The sequence below is a fragment of the Mus pahari genome, chromosome 10 (genome assembly GCF_900095145.1).
Source record: "Mus pahari chromosome 10, PAHARI_EIJ_v1.1, whole genome shotgun sequence".
Taxonomy (NCBI): Eukaryota; Metazoa; Chordata; class Mammalia; order Rodentia; family Muridae; genus Mus; species Mus pahari.
The window spans coordinates 37,599,677-37,620,949 of NC_034599.1; the positions used below are offsets into that span (position 1 = coordinate 37,599,677).

The following is a 21,273-nucleotide window of genomic DNA, read 5'->3' on the forward strand; positions in this document are numbered from 1 at the left end:
TATGCCTGTTAGCCCAGTGTTGTGATGGGGAGTGGTCGGTCATACAAAAGTGGCATATGCCTGTTAGCCCAGTGTTGTGATGGGGAGTGGTCGGTCATACAAAAGTGGTATATGCCTGTTAGCCTAGTGTTGTGATGGGGAGTGGTCGGTATCCAGAGACAGGCAGAGCCCGAAGACCTCCACACTGTCCAGTCTAGCTTCAGGTCCAATGAGAGACCCTGTTTCAAAAGTAAGGTGGAAAAAAAAATAAAGAAAAGCATCCAACATCAACTTCTGATCTCCACGTGTACACGCACTTGAATACACATATATACACCACCCCACACCACAAGGGTTTTCTAACCAACATAGTGGAGGTACATGTCTTAGTTACAGTTTTATTCTCATGATAGAACACTGTGACCAAGGCAAGTTATTCTTAAAAAGCATTTAACCTGGAGCTTGAAGTACCAAAGAATAACAGAGTCTGTGTTCATCATGGCAAGGAGCGTGGCAGCACAGCGTGGCAGCACAGCGTTGGAGCAGTAGCTGAGAGCTTTGTTGTTGAGACAGTAACTGTGAGGCAGAAAGGAAGGGTAACTAGAAATGATGCAGGCTTTTGTAACCTCAAAGTCCACCTGTAGTAAGACACCTCTGTTACATTTTGGTCTGGTTCTACCTCCCAGGCCCATGCTCCCAGAAGTAAGACTCAGACTCAAAATATATTTACAAATACTGCCTTGGCCATATAGCTAAGCTAACAACTGGTCACATCTCCCTGGGCTAATTTCCTGCCTGGCTCTCTCCCAGAGTTCTTTCTCCTCCCAAATGTCCCACCTTCTATTTGACCCTTTCCTTTAGGCCATAGGTTTTTGTTTTTGTTTTTATTGACAGGTGATGCATCCATACAATACACAAGACATTCTCTCTCCACACCTCCTCCAATAAAGCCATACTTCCTAATCCTTCCCAAACAGTTCCACCAAGTTAGACCTAGTATTCAAATTTATGAGCCTATGAGGGCAATTCTCATTCAAACCATCACAATATGACTATTAACAAAATTACCAGTCCCTACTGTCGGATGTAGTACCAATGTCCATCACTAAAAGCAGCCTTCTTCTGTCACTTCTGAATTGGGGACTGCCAGACTTTAATTTTAGACCATGACCAAGGCAACTCTTATAAGGACAACATTTAAATGGTTCAGAGTCCAGTTGTTATCATCAAGGACATAGTATGACAGCATTCAGGCAGGCATGATGCAGGAAGAGCTGAGAGTTCTACATCTTCATCTGAAGGCCGCCAAGAGAAGACTGGCTCCTACATGGTTAGAAGGATCTCATTCCCTGCCCCAACAGTGACACACTTCCTCCAACAAGGTCCCACCTACCCCAACAAGGCCACACCTCCTAATAGTGCCGCTCCCTAGACCAAGCATATTGAAACCACCACACCCTCTAACTTTCTTGTTTTCTTTCTTAACATGCAATTTATCAGTGAAAATAAGAGTGTGTCCCTTTTCTGGCTTCTGCTCTTTTATTTCTTTTCCTTAGATCATCCTCTTTTTCTTTTCTCTGTAAACAAAACAAAAACACAGCAAAACACCCAAATAATATTTATCCATTAGTTCCTTAAATGATTGCCAGATTTCTTTAGTGAAACCATCTTGAGTTTTCCCAGTGGTACAGGCTTTAATTTTGCACTCAATTATTTTATAAATGTAGGCAGGACTGTTTGATTTTTCTACTTCTTCTTGAGTTGGTTTCTTTCTGGGGATTTGTCTGTAGGTTTACATTTCCAAATTTATTATTAAGTTCTTTTTGATGACCCATCTGCATCGATTCTTCATTTTTATTCTAGATAATGGTTGCTCATGCCATGTCCTTTATTCTGTTGATCTCACCCACTAATATTTTTGTTACTACTTTTCTTCATCTGTTTTCTTGTTTAGTTGGTTTGAAACAGAATTCCTTGTACTCAGCCTGGCTTCAATGCACTATGTATGGAGGATGACCTTGAACACTTCACTGGCCCCTCTCACTAACTGCATGCTGAGATTACAGGCATATGCTACCATGTCTGGCTTGGTCTTTTCTGTTGTTATTTGGTCAAGTTTGTTATTCCTTCTCTGTCTTCCCCTCTGAAAGCTTCCTTTAAATAAGGCATCTCTAAGGACAGTGCTGGTGGTGTTCCTGTGTTTTGATATGTTAGCACTTCCATTATAATTCAGTTTCTGGTATTTTCTGATTTCTTCAGTTTGTTGATCTGATAGATTAACATTAATTGATTTTTCAGTGTTGAATTAACCTTTTCTATCTGTGATCAATCACACTTGAGTGTGGTATATAAATCTTACTATTAGATTGGATGTCGAACTGCGTCCTGCCTCTCCGCTGGGAGTGCCTGGGCATCACAGGTATGCCACTAAGAGGAGGCAGGGCAAAGTCCAAAATGGAATGTCCACCAGTGGTTCCTGGTCTCCTATCTGGATATCATCTACATGCCTGGTGGAGAGGGTGAGCATGTGCCCAGGACAAGCGGAATCTGGTCTGATTCAGAGTGAGTGCCCAGTGTATTGGATAGGTTGGAGGGAGAGAAAGCCTTCCTCAGGAGTCTTAGTCATGGCTCTTTAGCTGAAGGCTTTCCCTGTATCATTCTGTAATGAAGCAGCTCTCTGAGATGATCCTTGAGATGAAGACAGATTCCGCCTTGGAGCCCTTTCAGGACATGGCTAAAATCTACAGTCACTTTCCAGATAAAGGCTTTAGTACCAAACTGGAAACGGTCTGAGAAGTTTATTTTTTTAAAAAAAAAAATTAAATATAAATATATCTTTTTAAGATTTTAAAATTTATGTACGTTTCCCTGAATCTTTCTGTGTATACTACATGCTTTCCTGGTGCCTGCAGAGTCCAGAGGAGTGTGTCAGGTCTTGAAACTGGATCTATGAATGGTTGAGAACCTCCTTGTGGGTACTGGGAACTGAACCCCGGTCCTCGGCAAAGGCAGCAAGATCTTACCCACCGAGCCATCTCTCTGACCCCCAGTATACGGCAACCTTAAAGGGATTTTTAAAATTAGGTTCCAGTTTCTTGTTTTACTTTTTTCAGTGCATAGCAAATAAGCCCAGGGCCTCAGTCACACAAGTTAAGCGCTCTGTTGTTGAACTACATATTCTATCCCATAATTCTTATTTTCCTTAAAAGGTGATCAAAGAATACATTCCATAGGATTCCAGTCCTTTGGACACTGTGAAAGTTTGCTTTATCCCATGGTGAAAAAGTACAAACAGGTTGACTAAGTGTTTTATTTGCTCCTAAGAAATGTAGGTTGAAAATCTTCACTGTTGCTATGGGGAAAAAAAAATCTATTTTTTCTTTATAATTCTGACCAACTTTGATTCATGTCTTTGGAGCTATATTTTACATAAGAAAACGTGTACGGAAATCTTTAAAGACTCTTTGGGGTGGATTAAAGCTCATTGAGACATAGCCTGCGATCTTAGTTAATACTGACTGCATAGCCTCAAGGACTATCTTGTCAGATATTAATTACTTCTTACGTTAAAGCTTCCGTTGCTATGCCTTAGCCATATCTCTAATTAAAAGGCACAGATGACACTTTTAATTGAAGAATTTTATCCTCATACATTTAATGTACATACGTGTTTGGGTTTAAGTCTGTAATTTCACCACTTTACCTATGTTTGTCCGTTTCCCCGTCCTGCTGAGTAAGCTCTGGACTCCACTCCTCTCACCATTACCTTAAAAATTATATCCACTTTCACCCTTAGTGTTTAACATAGATTGTAATACACATTCTAGACATAATGAGCTCTAGTGTTGCTTAATATTATTGCCGTTTCCTCTGACAATGCAAGGATATTTTTTTCATCCCACTAATCTCCACCTGCGTTGTTTGCTAATGCTGTCATGTGTTGTAACATAAATGCTCAAAGGCCATAAGAAAGTGTTAATGTTCCTTTAATGGTCAGTGTTCACTTAAATGGACCTGTGGAGTTATCAACTTAATTGTTTTTTCTTCTTCTTTATGGTGGTAAAGCACATAAAACATAAAATTTACCATTCAGCCACTTTCAGTGTGCAATTATATGCCATTCTGCACACTTACTATACCGTGCACCACCTCTACACTCCGTTTCCAGGACTTCCCATTGTTCCAAATGGAAACTTGATACCAGTTAGATCACAGCTGCCCACCACCCTGCCTCCATTTCTGGTAGCCCATGTTGCACTTCTGACCCGATGGTTTTGTCTAGGTTCCTATATCTTTTCTTCTTCTTCTTCTTCTTCTTCTTCTTCTTCTTCTTCTTCTTCTTCTTCTTCTTCTTCTTCTTCTTCTTCTTCTTCTTCTTCTTNACAGGGTTTCTCTGTGTATCCCTAGCTGTCCTGGGACTCACTCTGTAGACCAGGCTGACCTCGAACTCAGAAATCCGCCTGCCTCTTCCTCCCAAGTGCTGGGATTATAAATGTGCACCACCACTGCCCGGCCCTATATCTTATATAAGTAGAATCATAGTATCTTCATCGTTTTGGGTCTTGGTTGTATCGCCTAAGATAATGTTTTCAAGGTTAAAAGAATGACTTAAAGTTCCATTCACTTTTCAAGCAGAATAATATCCCAGCTAAGATATTCAGGGGTCCCTTGGCATGTGTAAGGATTTGTTCCAGAACCCTCTTCAGATATACAAGTTACTCACATAAAGTAGGATCACATTTGGAGATATATATATATATATATATATATATATATATATATATATATTTGTCTTTATCATATTTTAAGACATCTACAGATTACTTGCAATACCTAACACAATGTAAATATTTTTAAAAAGAGTTATTGTATTGTACTTCTGAGGGAATATTATGAAAAAAATGTCTGACATGCTCAGTACAGATGTGCTCATCTTGCACATATTTTCAATCCTTGGTTGAGTCCTTGCGAAACCTGGGTTTGCAGGGGCCGAGAGGGGTGTGATCAGTCAACAGAATGTTTCATAACCTATCTTGTCCTGGGAATATGACTCATTGTGGAGTCCTTGTCTACTTCGTTTGGTTTGTTTCTACATTTAAACTCTTGTGAGTGGCCAGCAAGTGCCTGAGTTCCCTTTCAATTCTCCGGCTGTACATTGAATGCTTGTGTCTCTCCAGAATTCATAGAGTGAAATAACTCTCAAGGTGAGAATATTAGGAGATGGGGAAGTCATTCAGTTAACTAAAGCCAAAATATGGAACTCTGAGTAATCATATTAGTGTCCTTAGTAAAAAGATACTGGAGGTTTGTTTAAGCTCCCTTGTTCACTCAGCAGAAAGACTTTAGGAAGAAGGTTCTGTTGTTTGTTTGAGAGAGGGTCTTGTTAAGTATGCATCACTTCCTGGTCTGGTACCCACTGAGTAGCCCAAGCCATCCTCAACCTCACAGAAATCCTCCTGCCTCAGCTCTCTGTGATGAAGTACAGGTGTGTGCCAGTACTCCTAGCTTGGTTTTATTTTTATTTTTTAGGCCATCCAGTCCTTGATAGTTCCTTATGGCCGTTTCTCATGACTGATGCTTTCCTAGAGGAGGAATCGGTCAATCAAATGGATCAAACCGTACTGCCTTCCACAGTGGCCACAGCTTTGCTCATTCACCATGCTTGTGTTTTCATTCCTCTGACAGTAGCTTTGGTGTAGCAAGTTTTTGTTGTTGTTGTTTTGTCTTGTTCTGTTTTGTTTTGGTCTATTGTGCAACTGTCACCTGTGTCTGTGGTGTCAGTTTCAAAAAGGTCATTTCCAAATCGCACTCCATGAAGTCTCCCCCTGTGTTATTCTCCTAATTAGTTCCTTCTAAGAAGCCTTCCTTCATATTCAGATCTGAGTCACTTAAACTAAGTTTTGTGTTTGGTGTGGAGACGTGTTCAGCTTGACTCTTTCACACATGCGCTGCTCCAGTTCTTCTGGCACTGTGGGTGGGAGATACTACCCTCTCCCCACTGCATGGATTCAGACCCTTGCTGAAAACCAGTAGAAGCCCCTGAGTCCATCGTCTGGAGTCTAGCACCATACTCCTTATTACTGTAGCAGACAATGTGATAACACCAATGTTGCTCTCTTTCTAGACTGTTTTGGCCATAGGGGCTCCCTTTATATTTGGTGTGAGTTTTAGGATGGATTTATCTGGTTCTACAGAGTTATCATTGGGATGTTAATGAATTTTTATATCACTTTGAGTAGTATTGGCACCTCTACAATATTAAGTTTTACAATCCAATAACACAGGATAGCTTCCCATTTGTGCCTCCTTTTTGACTCCGTTGTAATTCTCAGCATATAAATTCTTTGCCTTCTAGGTAAGTTTATTCCTAAGTATTTTATCCTTCTCAATACAATTGTAATGGAGATTGCTTTCTTCACTTCATTTTCTGCTATTCATTCTTACAATATAGCAATATGACCGATTTTTCCATATTGCTGTTGTAGCCTGTAATTTTACTAAGCTCGTTTATTAGTTCCAATAGTTCAGATGGAAGATAGCTGTGGATCTACACGTGTGGGATCTTGTTACCCAGAAACAATCATCATCCTTTACAATGCAGGTCCCTCTTCTTCCTCCTTTCTACCTACTTGCTCTGGCCAGTACTTCCAATACTAGATAGATTAGAATGCACCCTCCTCCTCCTCCTCCTCCTCCTCCTCCTCCTCCTCTTCCTCCTTGATTTTTAGAGAGAACCACCTTCAACCCTTCCCCACTGAGTGTACATCTTACCTATTCAGTAGCTTCCTTCATATCCCAGTTTGTCTGAATATTGAGGAGTCATGAAAGAACATTTAATTTTGCCATATTCTTTATATATCAATTGACAATCATGGGCCTTTTCACTTCATTCTGTTAATGTAGTGTAATTTTGTTGATTGGCCTTCATATCTCTGCCTCCTGAGAAAAATGCCATCTGATCCTGTTGTATAAGACGGTAATGTTCAGGTGAATTAGGCTGCTGGTATTCTGCTGAGAAGCCTTGCGTCAGTATTAATAGGGGTAGTCGTTTGTTGGGAGAGATGTGGGACTTGGTAGACTCTGGCTCTGGTGTCAGTTTAATGCTGATCTCATAGAATGAGTTAGGAAATGTGCCCTTATCTTCCGCGTTTTGGAAGACTTTCAAAAAGATTGATAGCAAGCCATGCATTACTTAAGGATGAGGAAATGTTTAGAAAATGTGCTTTGGGGTGATTGTGTCCTTGTGCAAACATTGAGAACTGTGCGTGCACAGACCCGAATGGCGTTGGTCAATCGTTGATGTGGCCTCTTGATGCAATAAAGAGGTGATATAAGCCTGAGATGTAGGGGACGGCTGCCAGAGCCACAGAGTCTGTTCTACAGTGAGCTTCTTTTCATCCATGGAGGAAGTATACTCTAAATAATGATAATAAGCAGGGTAGAAGAACAAACAGTCCCACTATTTATGGTCATCTTCAAGATTATGGACTGTACATATGTGTGTGTGTGTGTGTGTGTGTGTGTACATGCTCATGCATGTGCACATGTGTGCAAGGGTGTGTGTGTGCACATGTGGAGGCCAGAAGAAGACAACCTTTAGCTTTTCTTCAGGAGCTATCTGCTTCAGCCTTTTTGCAACAAATTTTCTCATTGTACTGGAACTTGCTAATTAAGTTGAACTAGGCTGGTACTGAGCCCCAGGAATCCACTTGTCTCTATCTCCCTTTCCAGCACTGGAACCACAGGGCATCACACCACACCCATCTTTTCTATGTGGTCAGGGAGTGCAGGTCTGATGCTTCCATAGCAAACACTTTACCCACCAAACTACACCCTCAGTTCCTATGTACATTACTTTGGTAGGTATGTTAGAACCACCATGACTGTGAGCCAGGCTACAGTGTTATTAAATGGTAGAAATCCCCAGTGACCTTATGTGGTGGGACTACCACTGTGTAAGCAAACTGTCATTAGCCAAGGTGATGTTACAAGGTATACAACCATATGTCTGTCATTCTGCAGCATTGTCTTCTCATCCCTATGATGCTATCAAGGAACACTCAGCCTGTAGGCTCCCTATTCTTCTCTCCCAATTTAGCTGCCACTGAGGGAAAAGGCCAGCAGGTGCCTGACTGGGTTTCCCATCTTCCCATGAATACAGCTGCTTTTCACTGCTTTGTAACTGTCTATTATTTACACGCAGATAGCTTTTAAGTGAGAAGCATTTTTGTTTCATTTCTTTAGAGAGCATGTCTCAGTGTGGGTAAGGGATGGCAGAGTTCAAGGCAATGGGAACACACACCTGAAGCTCATCTCCTCTCAACAGACCAGAAGGCAGAAAAAAAGACAGGAAGTGGGACTGGGCTATTAAACTTCGGCAACCCTCACCCACTGCTCACTTCGGTGAGGCTCCACCTCCTGAAGGCTTTGACACATCTATGGATGAAGCATCCACTCAAAAGAACCTGTCTCAGAGCATCTCATAGCAAGCCACAGCATGCTGCCCCTGACCTCTGTAGGCTCATGATCATCTCATAATGCAAAATACACTCAGTCCAACTTCAAAAGTCTCTACAATCTTCACAGGTTCAATGTGTTCAAAGGCCCAAAGTCTCTTCTAGGTCTTAAGGCAATCTCTTAGTTGTTTTCCCATGAAACCCAAATATCAAAGGTCCAACTTCTGATACAGTAGCATAGAGTAACACATTCTCATTCCAAAAGGGAGGGGCGGGTACATAAAGAGAAGGTCAGATGAAGTCAAGACATAAGGATGGTAGGGCAAATTCCAAAACTTGCTGCTCCATACCCAGTATCTGGGGTTGGAAATGGCATCATTTGGGCTCCCACAAGCTTGGTCTGTCTGTCTCTCTCTGTCTCTGTCTCTGTCTCTGTCTCTGTCTCTGTCTCTGTCGCTGTCGCTGTCTCTCTCTCTCTCTCTCTCTCTCTCTCTCTCTCTCTCTGTGTGTGTGTGTGTGTGTGTGTGTGTGTGTCCATCTTCATTGGCTGTAGCTTTTATGGCAATATGTCCCACATGTCAGCATCTTGGGATCTCTATTAAAATTAGGCTTCACCTTCACAACTTTGTTCACAGGCCACTTAGGAACTCTGTGAAGGAAACCTGACCTTGATCCACATTGCCTGGTCTCAGCAGTTTTCTGGAGCTTTGACATGAACCTCTCTATAGCACCCCCACTTTTACAATTTGCACCTTTGCAAAACTAGCACCAGGTGTCTCACTCCCGTATCATAGAGCTAGCTCAAGCTGTAGGCTGGCCACTGCAGACCACGACTCTAGTGGTCTCTGTATGCCTTCCTGCTAAACAGCAGGGAGACACTCCCCTGGGAGGCCCTTTTCCAGGAGGGGTCTGATGAGTGAGATCTTATGCTCAAGCTGCTTTTCCTGGCATCTCAGTGCAAAATCCAGGCAGAGGTTTCTCCTGAATGGTGCCATTTTCTTTCATAATTATAACCATTTTTCTATACCTACCGTGTCCTCTTTTACATAAGCTCAAACTCTTTGGCTATTTCTGCTTTGATATTCAAGTTGAACTTCATACATGATCGTTTCCTTACCAAACTTAGTATTTTCCTATCTTTCTTCTATCACTATATGTCTAGGCAAAGGCCGTGGGCAGCAATCCCACAGCCTGAATGTCATGCTGTCTCTTTAATTTTTTTCTTTGGCAAACACATTTGCTCATGGCTTTTGAATTTCGGCTCACTCAAGGTTGCAGGCTCTGAGCAGAGTGCACGATGAGAGTCTCTGTTATTAGAATATAACGAAAATAACCTCTATTTCAGTTCCTAAGATGACCTCTGACTCTGAAATCTCACCAGCCCGGTCTTCACTGTCCACAAACCTCTCCTGGGTTTCTGAGTTCCCACCAGAATGCCTTGCTAAGAGCTCACAGCACTCTGGGGGCTCTCCAGCCTGCAGTCCGAACTCTATCACACCCTTCCCACAAACCAGCGTCGTGGGCCTACATACCACGTGGTCAGGCTTGTGGTGGCAGCCACTCTTATTTCTCCATGTCACTTTTCCATATCAGTTATTTCTCTTGCCATCAACCAGAAAGCAACTTCCACGAGGAGATGTTTGTGGATAGTTCACTCATGGGGGTGTAGACATGGCAGGGTTTGTTATAGTAGGACCATGTGGTTAGGGGTCCTAACAGATCAGTAGATGAGAAAGCCTTCCCTGTTGCCCTTAACTCTTTAGAAATGACCATTGTCAGTCTACTTAATGACTAACATCTCTTCCTTTTCTAGTATTTTTTTAAATCTCTGACTGCACTAGGAAACATAATGAGAACTCGAGTGAGTTTTAGTGAGCCTAAAGTAGCTAGGTGTATATTGTTTTAGTTTTTCATGTATTTATATAGCTTTTAAGATGTTTTATCATAACATATTTTAAAATCTCAAATTGCTTATCTTCAGAAGGAGTTAGTCATTTAAACACAAATCTTTTTCAAAATTTATACACTTCTAGGATGGAAATGTAACTCAGTGATAGAGTTGTCTCTCATACACAATTCCCAGCACTGCTGAAAGAAAACAAAAAGACTTCTACGCCTGTAGGCTGATGATAACATTCCACATGTAGCACATGCTATTACAAGGGCATGGTATTGGGTTCAAAATAATGAAGTGTAGATGACTGAGAGGAGAACGCTGTGACAGAGTCAAACCAATGATTGCATATTTAAGGTACAGTTTCGAGAGTTGTTTACACGGGGCTCCACTGACAGTGCACAAAAACACCTATTCAGGTGCACATTGATGGGTTCCAAGTGACTCAGGAATTCAGCTGTTCGGCTAGCCAGTCACCCTGCATTCACAGCAAACATTTAGCTCAGTAAAATTGCATCACAGTAAACATTGCTTCCAAGTCAGGAGTGTGTCATAGTAAGCCTGCCATGCCATTAAGATGAAATATTGCACACAGCTAGTCATCTGTCTTGGAACGTTTAGCCGTTCATCTACCTCAGGAGGTTTCACTGAACTCTGTGAACATGTCACTTTAAAAGATGGCACCAATTAAAAAATAACACCAAGAACAATTAAAGATATTGTATACGCTGTTCACTTAAAGAGTCCAGACAACCACTGAGCGCTAAGAAGACAATATAACATTGCCCAGTTATGCATTATTTCACTACTTACTTGTAGGGATTTTATAGGTATTTTTCATTTTCCACACACCCCCATCTGGCTCCTTTAAACTTGGCTCTCTTCATGGTTATAAATGAAGTAAATAAGGCAAACTATTGAAAGGGAGAAAAAACAAATGAGACAAGGAGAGGCCAGATGGGGTCTCGTGGGAGCAAAGAGTACTGGTCTGCACACTCACATGCAGAGTTGAGAGAATGGATGTCACCTCGGACGTCACCTCCATGTTGGCACATCAGCTTTCTACGACATTGAAGATCCTTCCTGAGTTAATGACGCAGTTCACTCCCTTACTGTATCTAGGATGCTCATTCACTGACCTGGCGCTGGCTTTTACTATACGCTCATGAATTGCTTGGTACTTTCTCCCATGACTGGTGGAGAAGTCTGTGTGCTCTCTACTTGAACCTGACTGATGGCCTCGGTCAGTGCATTAAAATGCCAAGTACAGCAGCTTTTTTCTCTTGGGGCACCTGTGCTTAGAACTTGGTCACCATGCTGCATAGAAGCTCAGGGTGCCACAGAGAGAAGTCATGTGATGTTATGGCAGCCAAGACCAACATCCCAGGCTAAGTTCATGGCCAAAATACTAAGTTACTGGTTAACATTACTATGTTAATAACCTGACCTATGTGCAAAAGACCCCTTATATATTTTCAACCTCCAGAACTTCGTCATCCCCAACTCTTGGAGTGCTCCAGCCGAGGCCACAAATTGTATGGAGCAGAGGCAAACCATCCCCACAGTTCCCCGAAGCCCTAACCTCCCAGTCTATGAGCGCAATTAAATGGCTGTTTCAGGCAGCCCAAGGCTGAAGTGGTTTGTTGCACAGCAACCGAAAACTGAGCCCACTCGTAGCTGAAGGCTCAGATTGGTGCCGTCTGTTTCCTGGCTCACCCTGCATTGTTCTTCCTATGTTTGTCCCTGCCATACGCCTCTGTTCTGTGTGCCCCACACCACCCACTACAGTTTGCTCTTCTTACATGTTCATCTCTGCATCCTCACATTCCCCGACTGACTCTCTGATGATGCTATCTCTTCTCCCTGGACATCGGCATCTGAAGACCCGGGGTTTAATCCCATAGAGGCCACCCAGTAGCAGAGTAACTAACCTCTCCAATCCTTACCAGAAGAGAGAAATACAAATCTAACCTATTCCTAGGCTGGAGACACAGCTTGGTAGCAGAGGGTAGCATTTTGTTTGTTTGTTTGTTTGTTTGTTTGTTTCTGTTTTTTGTCTTTAGAGACAGGGTTTCACTGCACATCTCTGGCTGTCCTGGAACTTACTCTGTAGACCAGGCTGTCCTCGACCTCAAAGATGTACCTGCCTCTGCCTCCCGTGTGCTGGGATCAAAGGCTTGTGCCACCACTACCTGGCACAGAGAGTGGTTTCTAATGAGACCCTGGGTTTGTCTTCAGCACTACAAGGAAAAAGCAGTAGGACCTATTCATAAATTAAATGACTAAAGTTTTTAAAGTGCTTAGTGCCTGGCACATAGTAAACTCTCCATAAATATTAGCTATTATTACAAGTCCTTTCTATTCTCATGTCTATTGAGCATTAAAGTAGAACCTTTTACTTGAATTTATTATGTCAACATCTCCATGAAGACACCCCCACCTGCCAGACAAAAGTAAATTGATCCTTTGTTATGAACCTGTGCGGGTTAGTTTTTGTTAACTAGACACAAACTAAAGATGCTTGGCAAGAGGGAACTCCAACCAAGGCACTGCCTCCACTAGGTGGGCCTGTTGACACATTGTGGGGAATGTGGAGGGGCTCAGTGTCCTGTGGGCAGGCTCGCACACAGGTCCTGGCTTGTGTAAGAAAGTAGGCTGAGCGTGTACGGAGGAAGTGCCCGTCTCTGCTCCTGCTTGCATTCCTGCCCTGACTCACTTCGGTGATGAACTGTGATCAGAATGTGTAGTCAAGTCAGTGTTACCACAGCAACAGAAGTAAATGAAACAGTAGCCAGATATTCCTGTAGCACAGCTTTGTTGTTTCCTCCTTTGTCCTCCAACCTCCTCCTCTTCCTCCTCCTCTTCTTTCTTCTCCTTCCTCTCCTTTTGTCTCATTGTTACCCTGGCTACCCTGAAACTCTCTTTATAGACCAGGTTGGCCCCAAACTCACAGAGATCTGCCTGTCTCTGCCTCCACTTGCAAAGATTAGAGGTGTGTTTCATCCTAAGATGGGAACTATTATAATTTCTTGTCATTTATTGTATATGTAACACACACTCCTAAAGGAAAACTTTTAAGACAATGTCCTCTTAGATCTAACATAGAACTAATGTAAAGACATTAGTTTTGTACGTGTATTTATATGTGTGTATATGTGTGTGCACATATGTGTATGTATGTGTGTGTGTCTTTATGTGTTTATATGTACAATAAATATCGCAATGGAGGAAATAATGTGAAAAGTTGGTTATTTAATTATGATAGGGCAAGACTTGAGAATTTGTAGATTTTTTTTCCAAGTACTTATTCCCCTGATAAGATTTCTGCTTAACAACATAGTTAATGTTCTATTAACAAAGAGTGGAAATCATGTAAGGGTCAAATGCAGCATTCATTAGTTCCTTATTAACACCTTTGTACCAGCCACCACCCTAAGCCTCATTCATTTGAAAATACCTTACTGTCCACCTTGCAGAGCAAACCTTAGGATAGAGCAGGCTGGGCCAGCAACCCTGGAGCTGATCACTGCTGGGGAGAGTCAGCGTTGATGGGCTACCCTTTAACTCTACCTCTGATGACAATGGCACTCCTATACTCTTCATCTTCCTTCCTTCTGAGCTGACCTCAGACATCATTGGAAAAAGCAGACGCTGCCAGTGTGGGTTGACTCATGTCCCTACTACTGAAGTCTTCTATTTGGCACCATTTGTCCCACGACAATAGAGGCTATGACCCTTCGTTCATGCAGGGCAGCTCTGGACTTCTTCTCGTTCATTCCCATCTCTCCTTCAAGGGTCCTGTCTTTTCATGCTTCACCAATGTCTCCCTCTCTGCCAGGTCACTCTGCAGGTCAGATAGCAAACCCACCCTGCTGTTCCCTTCTTGACTTCACACTTTGGTCCTTTGTCACACTGCTCACCTTTCTCAACAAGCGTCCCTTACAGTCACCACCACAAGGCCACTTCTGCGTTTTCCCTACCTTCCTCATCTCTTCCTTGCTGTACTGCTAAGAAGATCATCAAGGGAGGCATCTCCATTCCCACTCTATGTTCACTCTGCCGTCTCTCGTTTAACCCTTGCTCTGCCTGGGTCTTAACCCCCACCATGTGGGAAGTCTCTGGATTGGTGCTAGTGAGAGGACATAGAACTTTTAAAAAGTGAGGCCTGGGGTGAGGTCTCTGGGTCATTGTGGCCCATTCAAGGAGTCAGTGGGATCCTGGTCTCCTCTTGGCTCCCCCCCCCCCCCATTTTCTATGAAGCTGTTTCACTCCACTGCATGTTCCCACTGGGATATGCTGTCTCACCGCAAGCTAGGAGCTTCAGGGCTCAAAGACCACAAGCCAAAATCAGCCTTTAGTCTTTTAGAGTTCTTTATCCTAGGTATTCCTTATAGGGATAGAGGTCTGGGAAACTGAGCCCTGCCTTCTTTCTGGCCTCTGGTGTGCCACCTGCCTCAGTTTTCTTTCATGCTGGCTGTGCCTTCTTAGTTGGTGTAATCAAGCCCGGCCTAGCCCACCCTCTACCTCTTCCAAATATCATAGCTGCTTAGTAGTCCCGTTGTAAGATTCATTTTAATTGTATTTATGTGTGTGCCTGCATATGTATGCTGGTACCCAGAGTCCAGAAGAGGGCCAAGGGTCCGCTGGATCTTGAGTCACAGACAGTTGTGAGCTGCCTGACATGGGTGCTGGGGACTAAACTCTGGTCCTCTGCAAGATCCATCTCTCCAGATCCAGCACTCAGTTCTCATCACCTCTTCTCTCGTTTGCTTCTCTAACCCCTTCCTAGCTTATATCATCTATTGCTGTGGGTCAATGTCATCTTCAGTCCTGTGAATGCTCAACTGTCTGGGTCACCAGACTTGCATACACAGTTGACTCTTCAATACTCCCATTCAGCCAATGTGGAGACATCTCGGGTGTACCATACCCCAAACTTCACTTCCAGTCCCTCCTTCAAACCCCTCTCAGTCTGTCCTCTTCATTTTAGTGAATGCCATCACTTCCCACCCCGATTTCTAAAGGTAGTAACACAGAATTCATTCTTGTCTGCACCAAATGTTGTCTACCTCCAGAATACGCCTAATTTCTGTCTCCGCAGATACTCAGCTCAGATTTGCCCTCTTTAAACAAATGTTTAACAAACAAATAGGAAACACATTACCATGTTTGCCTACTTGAGAAACTCTGGGACAGGTTGCTGGGAGCTTTAAGATCTGAAAAGTTAGTGTACTGCCAGTAGGATTATAAAACACTAGAACCGAGGGATACTAAAAATGAGTGGGAGAAACTTTTCTCAGTTCTCAGGATAGATGGGGAATTTACCTGGGGACAGATAAGAATCAAAAGGTCCTAAATCCTGTTTAGTCTCTGTATTTAGTTGAGTGGCAATAAATGGTCTCATAGGACAGGGGTCAGGTCTTCTAGGCTCTCGTCTGGACCTGGAAATAATTACTTTTCTCATTACTGTTGCAGAACATCTGGAGAAGCAACTTAAAGGATTATCCCATCTCACTGTGTCAGACTTTAGCTCCTGCTTGCTTGGCCCCATGTGCATGTGCATGCAGACACTGTCTTATCTAGGGTGGTGATTGCTGTAACGAAACACCATGACCAAAGCCACTTGGGGAGGAAAGTACACTTCCACATCACTATTCAACACTGAAGGAAGTCAGGACAGGAATTCAAACAGGGTCGGAACCTGTAGGCAGGGCCTGCTGCTGAGGCTATGGAGGAGTGCTGCTTACTAGCTTGCTCCTCATGGCTTCCTTGGTCAGCTTTCTTCTAGAGTACAAGACCACCAGCCCAGGGGGTGACACTGCGCCCAGTAGACTTGTCCCTCCTCATCAATCACTAATTTTAAAAAGTGCCCCACAGGCCTGCTGACAGCCAGATCTGATAGAACCAATTTCTCAGTTGAAGTTCCCTCTTCTCAGATGACTTTGGCTTGTGTAAAGCTGACACAAAACTAACCAGCAGAGACAACTTGTAAAGGAAAGTGTTTATTTAGGCTTATAGTTTCAGAGGGTTAGAGTCCATGATTGCCATTCCTGCTGGGGAGCATGGTAGCAAGCAAGCAGACCTAGTGCTGGAACAATGGCTGAAAGCTCACCTCTTAATCCATAAACAGGAAGGGAAGGGAAAGCTGGGAATTGGGGTGAGTCTTTTGAAACCTCAGGGCTCATCCCCAGTGACACACCTTCTCCAACATGGTCACACTTTCTAATCCTTCCCAAACAGTTCCACCAACTGGGGGCTAAGGATTAAAACCCATAAGCCTATGGGGTCCATCCTCATTCAAACCACCACAAGGGGGTAGAGAGAAGATAATTCAGTTCAGTAACCTACATCCTCTAGTTCCTTAAGTTCCCAGGATCCCCCAAAGATGGCACTGCAAGCTAGGGGACCAAGATCCTAACACACAGGTCTGAGTACTGCTCTTCACATCCAGACTATCACAAGAACATGGTGTAACATTCTTCACAGAGTGTAGAGTCAATGAGCAAAACGTGGTACCACTCTGGGGAGCCCATTAAGAGGAGCATAACATGTGGAAGGAAGGCAGCCATGGAGACAACTAGGATAGGGTGGGGTGGGAAACCTCAGGCATAGAGCTGCACAGAGTCTTCAGAAGCCATTTGCGTGACTGAAAAGGAGGTCCATCCCAGGCACATTCCCAAGCCTCTCATTTCCAGGTTCCCCTTTAGAACATCAGCATCGACAGACAGACAGACAGATGACAGACAGACAGACAGACAGACAGACATACACACACACACACACACACACACACACACACACACACACACACACACACCCTGCTCCCCCCACACCAGCTTTTATCAAAAATGTCTGTGAAATGCCCTATTATCTTACCCATTTGGAGAGTTGAGGTACACATTTGCATTGTATAGGTTCCACGAAGTTCTGCAGAAGAGAAGTAAGTTTGGCTTTAATTCATATATGTTCCAATTGTGTTCAGCCTTGCAAATCTTTGTCATAGATACCTTTCCGCAGGTGCCCTAGTTTGCATTCAGAACTTTTCTGCGTGGTCCACACGTCGGAGGCTTTGCCTTCAACCATGACACTACTGGAAAGTGATGGAGACTTTTGTGGGTGGAGCCTAATAGAAGGTCCTAGGTGATTAGAAGTGTGCTCTTGGCGGGATTGTCAGACCCTCGTCTTTTCCCTTTTTTCTTCACACTGAGCTATCAAACAAACTGGTTTCTTTCCCCACTCCACGGTGTACTGTGCCACCACAATGAGGCAGACTGTTCAAGGACTAACACCCTCACAGCTACGCCAAAATAAACCTTTTCTCTTTCTAAGTTGATTTTTGCATATGTTTTATTTTAGTATTGGAGAGATGACTAACACAAGGCCAAGCCACTAAACCACCATTCCATAAAATCATAGAGGATTTCAGGGATGCAGTGGTTCCTTAGACATGGACCCAGACTCTGTGATCCTGGGGAATTACTCACATGGGGTCTGCATGTCTCCAAGAGTGGCAGACCCCAACACACAACCGTACTCAAAAACACATATGCTACATTTGATGGCTGTTGTTGTCGAGGGGACTGGCTTAGATCTATGTGCCTTGGCTACCCTTGCATTCACTCTCCCGTGCTTTGGGTTCTGTCAGCTGGGGTTACAGTCTGCAGTGCTACAGTGTGCAGTACCATGCTGGGCCACTGAGGGTGACTTTAAAATAATTCTATCAATTCAGGCAAGTTTAGAAGCACTAATATCCATTTATTTTTAAGACATTTGTTCACGTGTCTGTGTATGTGTGTCCGCGTGAGTGTATTTGTAGTGAACGTGTGGGTCCGTGGGTTTCTGTGTGAGTGGAGGTCAGAAGAGTATTCTCTTGTCTCTCACTCTCCCTCCATTCCTCTGAGGCAAGGTCTCTCCCTAAACCTGAGGCCACTACCTGCTGGCACCAGCAAAGCTCTGGTAAGCACCTGTCTCCACCAACCTGAGACCTGGACGGCTGGAAGTCTGTGGGGCTGCCAGCTTTAGGATATGCTGGGATCTAAACTCCAGTCCTCCTGACTTCAGAGCAAGCACCCTTAGTCTACTCAGTGTTCATTTCTCCTTCCTAAAAGTATTGGGGAACTCTATTAGGTGGGGCTGTGAAAAATAACTTTCGATTAGAAAAGGAGCTTCCTGATAAAAGTAAAAGTTTGCAGATCAGTCATCCTTAGGGTGATTTTAACCTAGGAAATCATGACAGTGGATACATTTTGGAGTTTAATGTGTTCAGGCAATGGACTAAAGTGCATTAGAGAGATTGCCTCATTTCGCCACTTTATGAAACAGGTGCTGTTATTATCCTGATACAGAGACAGGGCATGGTGACATGAGTCAAAAAACACACAACAGAAAGAGATGGAAGGCAGATGGGAGGCTGGCAAGATGGCTCGCAGGTTACGGGGGGAAGGGGGTGTTGCTGCCAAGTTCGATTCCAGGGACCCACAGATGGAAGTAGAGAACTGACTTCTGCAAGTTATCCTATGACCCCCATATGTCATGTGTGTATACATGAGTGCATGCACGCATATAAGTAAATCAACAAACAGATAAGTCAGAAAACCTGTGAGCTATCCAGAGAGCTTTTAGGATTTTTACTAGCAGAGAGAACTATCTCAGCCAAAGAGTTCTTAGAATAGCAAGAAAAAGCTGTCTAGAGCAGAACAGAACACACACACACACACACACACACACACACACACACACACACACACAGAGAGAGAGAGAGAGAGAGAGAGAGACAGAGAGAGAGACAGAGAGACAGAGAGAGACAGAGAGAGACAGAGAGAGACAGAGAGACAGACACAGAGACAGAGAGAGAGAAGAGGGGGGAGGGGAAGGGGAGAGGGAGAGGGAGGGGGAGAAAGCAGTTTGGAAAGCCATCTTAGCAGAACCTGGGTGCCAGCTTAGACCCACGACTTGACTTCAAGTCATTTGTTTTTGGGGCTCCCAGACACCCCTTTCCTCAGGAACCCTGACCTAGCTGAGGCTGGTGCTTGGCAAACTGGGTCTGGGTGGCTGGCTCCAGTAATCCTTGCCTTAACGATGCAGCACCTGCCCATCTCCAGCGCAAAGCCTACTGAGAGACACAAACTGCACGTCTGATACCTTCAGGAAAGCAGAAGACATCTGGACCTTGTCTGATAGGAGCCAGCTCATCCATCTCATTCCCATGTGTTCCTGGAAACTTCTGTTTCTCTCTCCTTTAGAAGCCCCAAATCTCTACTCTTCTTCGCAGTTGTTTGTGTGAGCAGTAATGAACAGCACAGCATTTTAAGCAGGGTGAAGGTAAGAACAATGAACCTTGTCTGTCCTTGCCTTTCTTCTAGGCTCAGAAAGAACCGCCTTTGCTGATCAAATCAAGCCTACCCCAGCAGTCTTCCACTGGGTTCTGAGCAACTTGCTAAAGCAGCCTTGGAACCAAACAGCCAAGGGGAAGGGACAGTATCCTTTATCTCCAGTAGACTACTTGTATCTGTCATTTGGTTCCATGTTAACCATTAGCTGGAATTAAAAAAAAAAAATCTATTTTGTAAATAGCTATGACTAGGGCCGGTGAGCTGTCACAGTAGGTAAAAATGCCTCCTATGCCAAGCTGGCAACCTGAACTTGACGCCCCAACTCTCCCACCGCCCTGCCCCCACCTCCACACACATTAATAAATAATGTCTATGCTTGAACATGAGTACAGTCCTTTTCTGTGAGTCTTCCTTATACTACAGCACCTATATGCAGTGGTCTGTGTTGTAAGCGGTCCTTATAAGTATATGGTATTTAAAGTGCTCTGGAGCTCGCAATAGGTTGTTTATAAATATTACGTCATTTCATATGTTCTAATTGAGAGAATTGAACATAGTATCCTTAGGGGTTATAGACTTGATTGTCTACAGATGCTGAGAGACCACTTCACATATGATTGCAAACTAAGGCAATTACCCCCGTCTTGGTTATGATGGGAATTACATTCCCTCTTCCCAGTCAGGGACCGAGTATGCGAGTATGTAACTTGAGTGCACTAAGATGTACTTTTGAACCCACACTAGACACACACACACACACACACACACACACACACACACACACATATATATATATGTTCTTCAAGAAGGAAAAAAGCAGGCATACCAGAGAGCCAAAGTGAAGCTCCCATGACTCCCCCCAAGTCTACTGTGACTCTTCATGCATAAAAATGACAATTATTGAAAAGTGTTGGTCCTTGACTTTCTGCCCCGTAAATTATCTGCAGAGTGCTACCGAGAGGGGCTCAGACTGGCGTTGCTTTCATCTTTCAGTGCACTGAAAAGAATTTTTTGCTTACACACAAACAGTGCTACCTCATCCCAGAATCTCCCACCAGGAAAATGGGGCAGAAAATTGCTTCCCCTCGCTGTTCTTTTAGCTCCTCCAGCATGTCTCAAGCACCGCTTTCAGACCTCAGATCCTGAGGTTCGGCACGTCAATAAATGGTGTGGATGTGTGGAGGGATGCTTAACTGGATGTAGATGGGAGCTAACAGCTTGACTGCCTTTTAAAGGGCTGCATTTAAAAATGAAGTTTCCATGAAAAAAAAAAAAAACTTTACACTATCCACAGTTTATTGAGTTAGCCCAGAACACCTAAGGTGACAGGTTTTTAAAGCTTAATTTTCACACATTAGTCTAGAGTGCCATGTTACACATATAGGCCTAAGCATCTATAGATGTGTGTTTTTATGTCTTAAAGGGGTAGAAGGAGAAGGAGAAAAGCAAGAGCAGGAGCATCAATGGTTTCAGAGAGAAACATGCCTCCGGGGATGTTGTACATATTTTACACATGGACCGAAAACTTAGCTCTATATCAAAACGGAAAATAACTCTGTCAGTTTATAGAATCTGCAGGATAAAATCAATTGCTCAAGGGACATTAAGGTTT

At 43.5% G+C, this 21,273-nt stretch overlaps 1 protein-coding gene across 1 annotated transcript in view; it reads right to left on the reverse strand.

Moving 5' to 3' along the window:
- Nucleotides 1–19,736, reverse strand: part of Tbcel (tubulin folding cofactor E like) — an 85,404-nt gene extending 65,668 nt beyond the window's left edge. Inside the window, exons 1-2 of the mRNA XM_029543484.1 lie at nucleotides 19,471–19,736; nucleotides 17,206–17,256 (exon numbers count right to left, since the gene is read on the reverse strand). Of these exons, the coding sequence (XP_029399344.1) occupies nucleotides 17,206–17,256; nucleotides 19,471–19,525 (106 nt within the window). The 5' untranslated portion in view covers nucleotides 19,526–19,736. The remainder of the gene's footprint in view (nucleotides 1–17,205; nucleotides 17,257–19,470) is intronic.
- Between the last annotated feature and the right edge of the window lie 1,537 nt (nucleotides 19,737–21,273).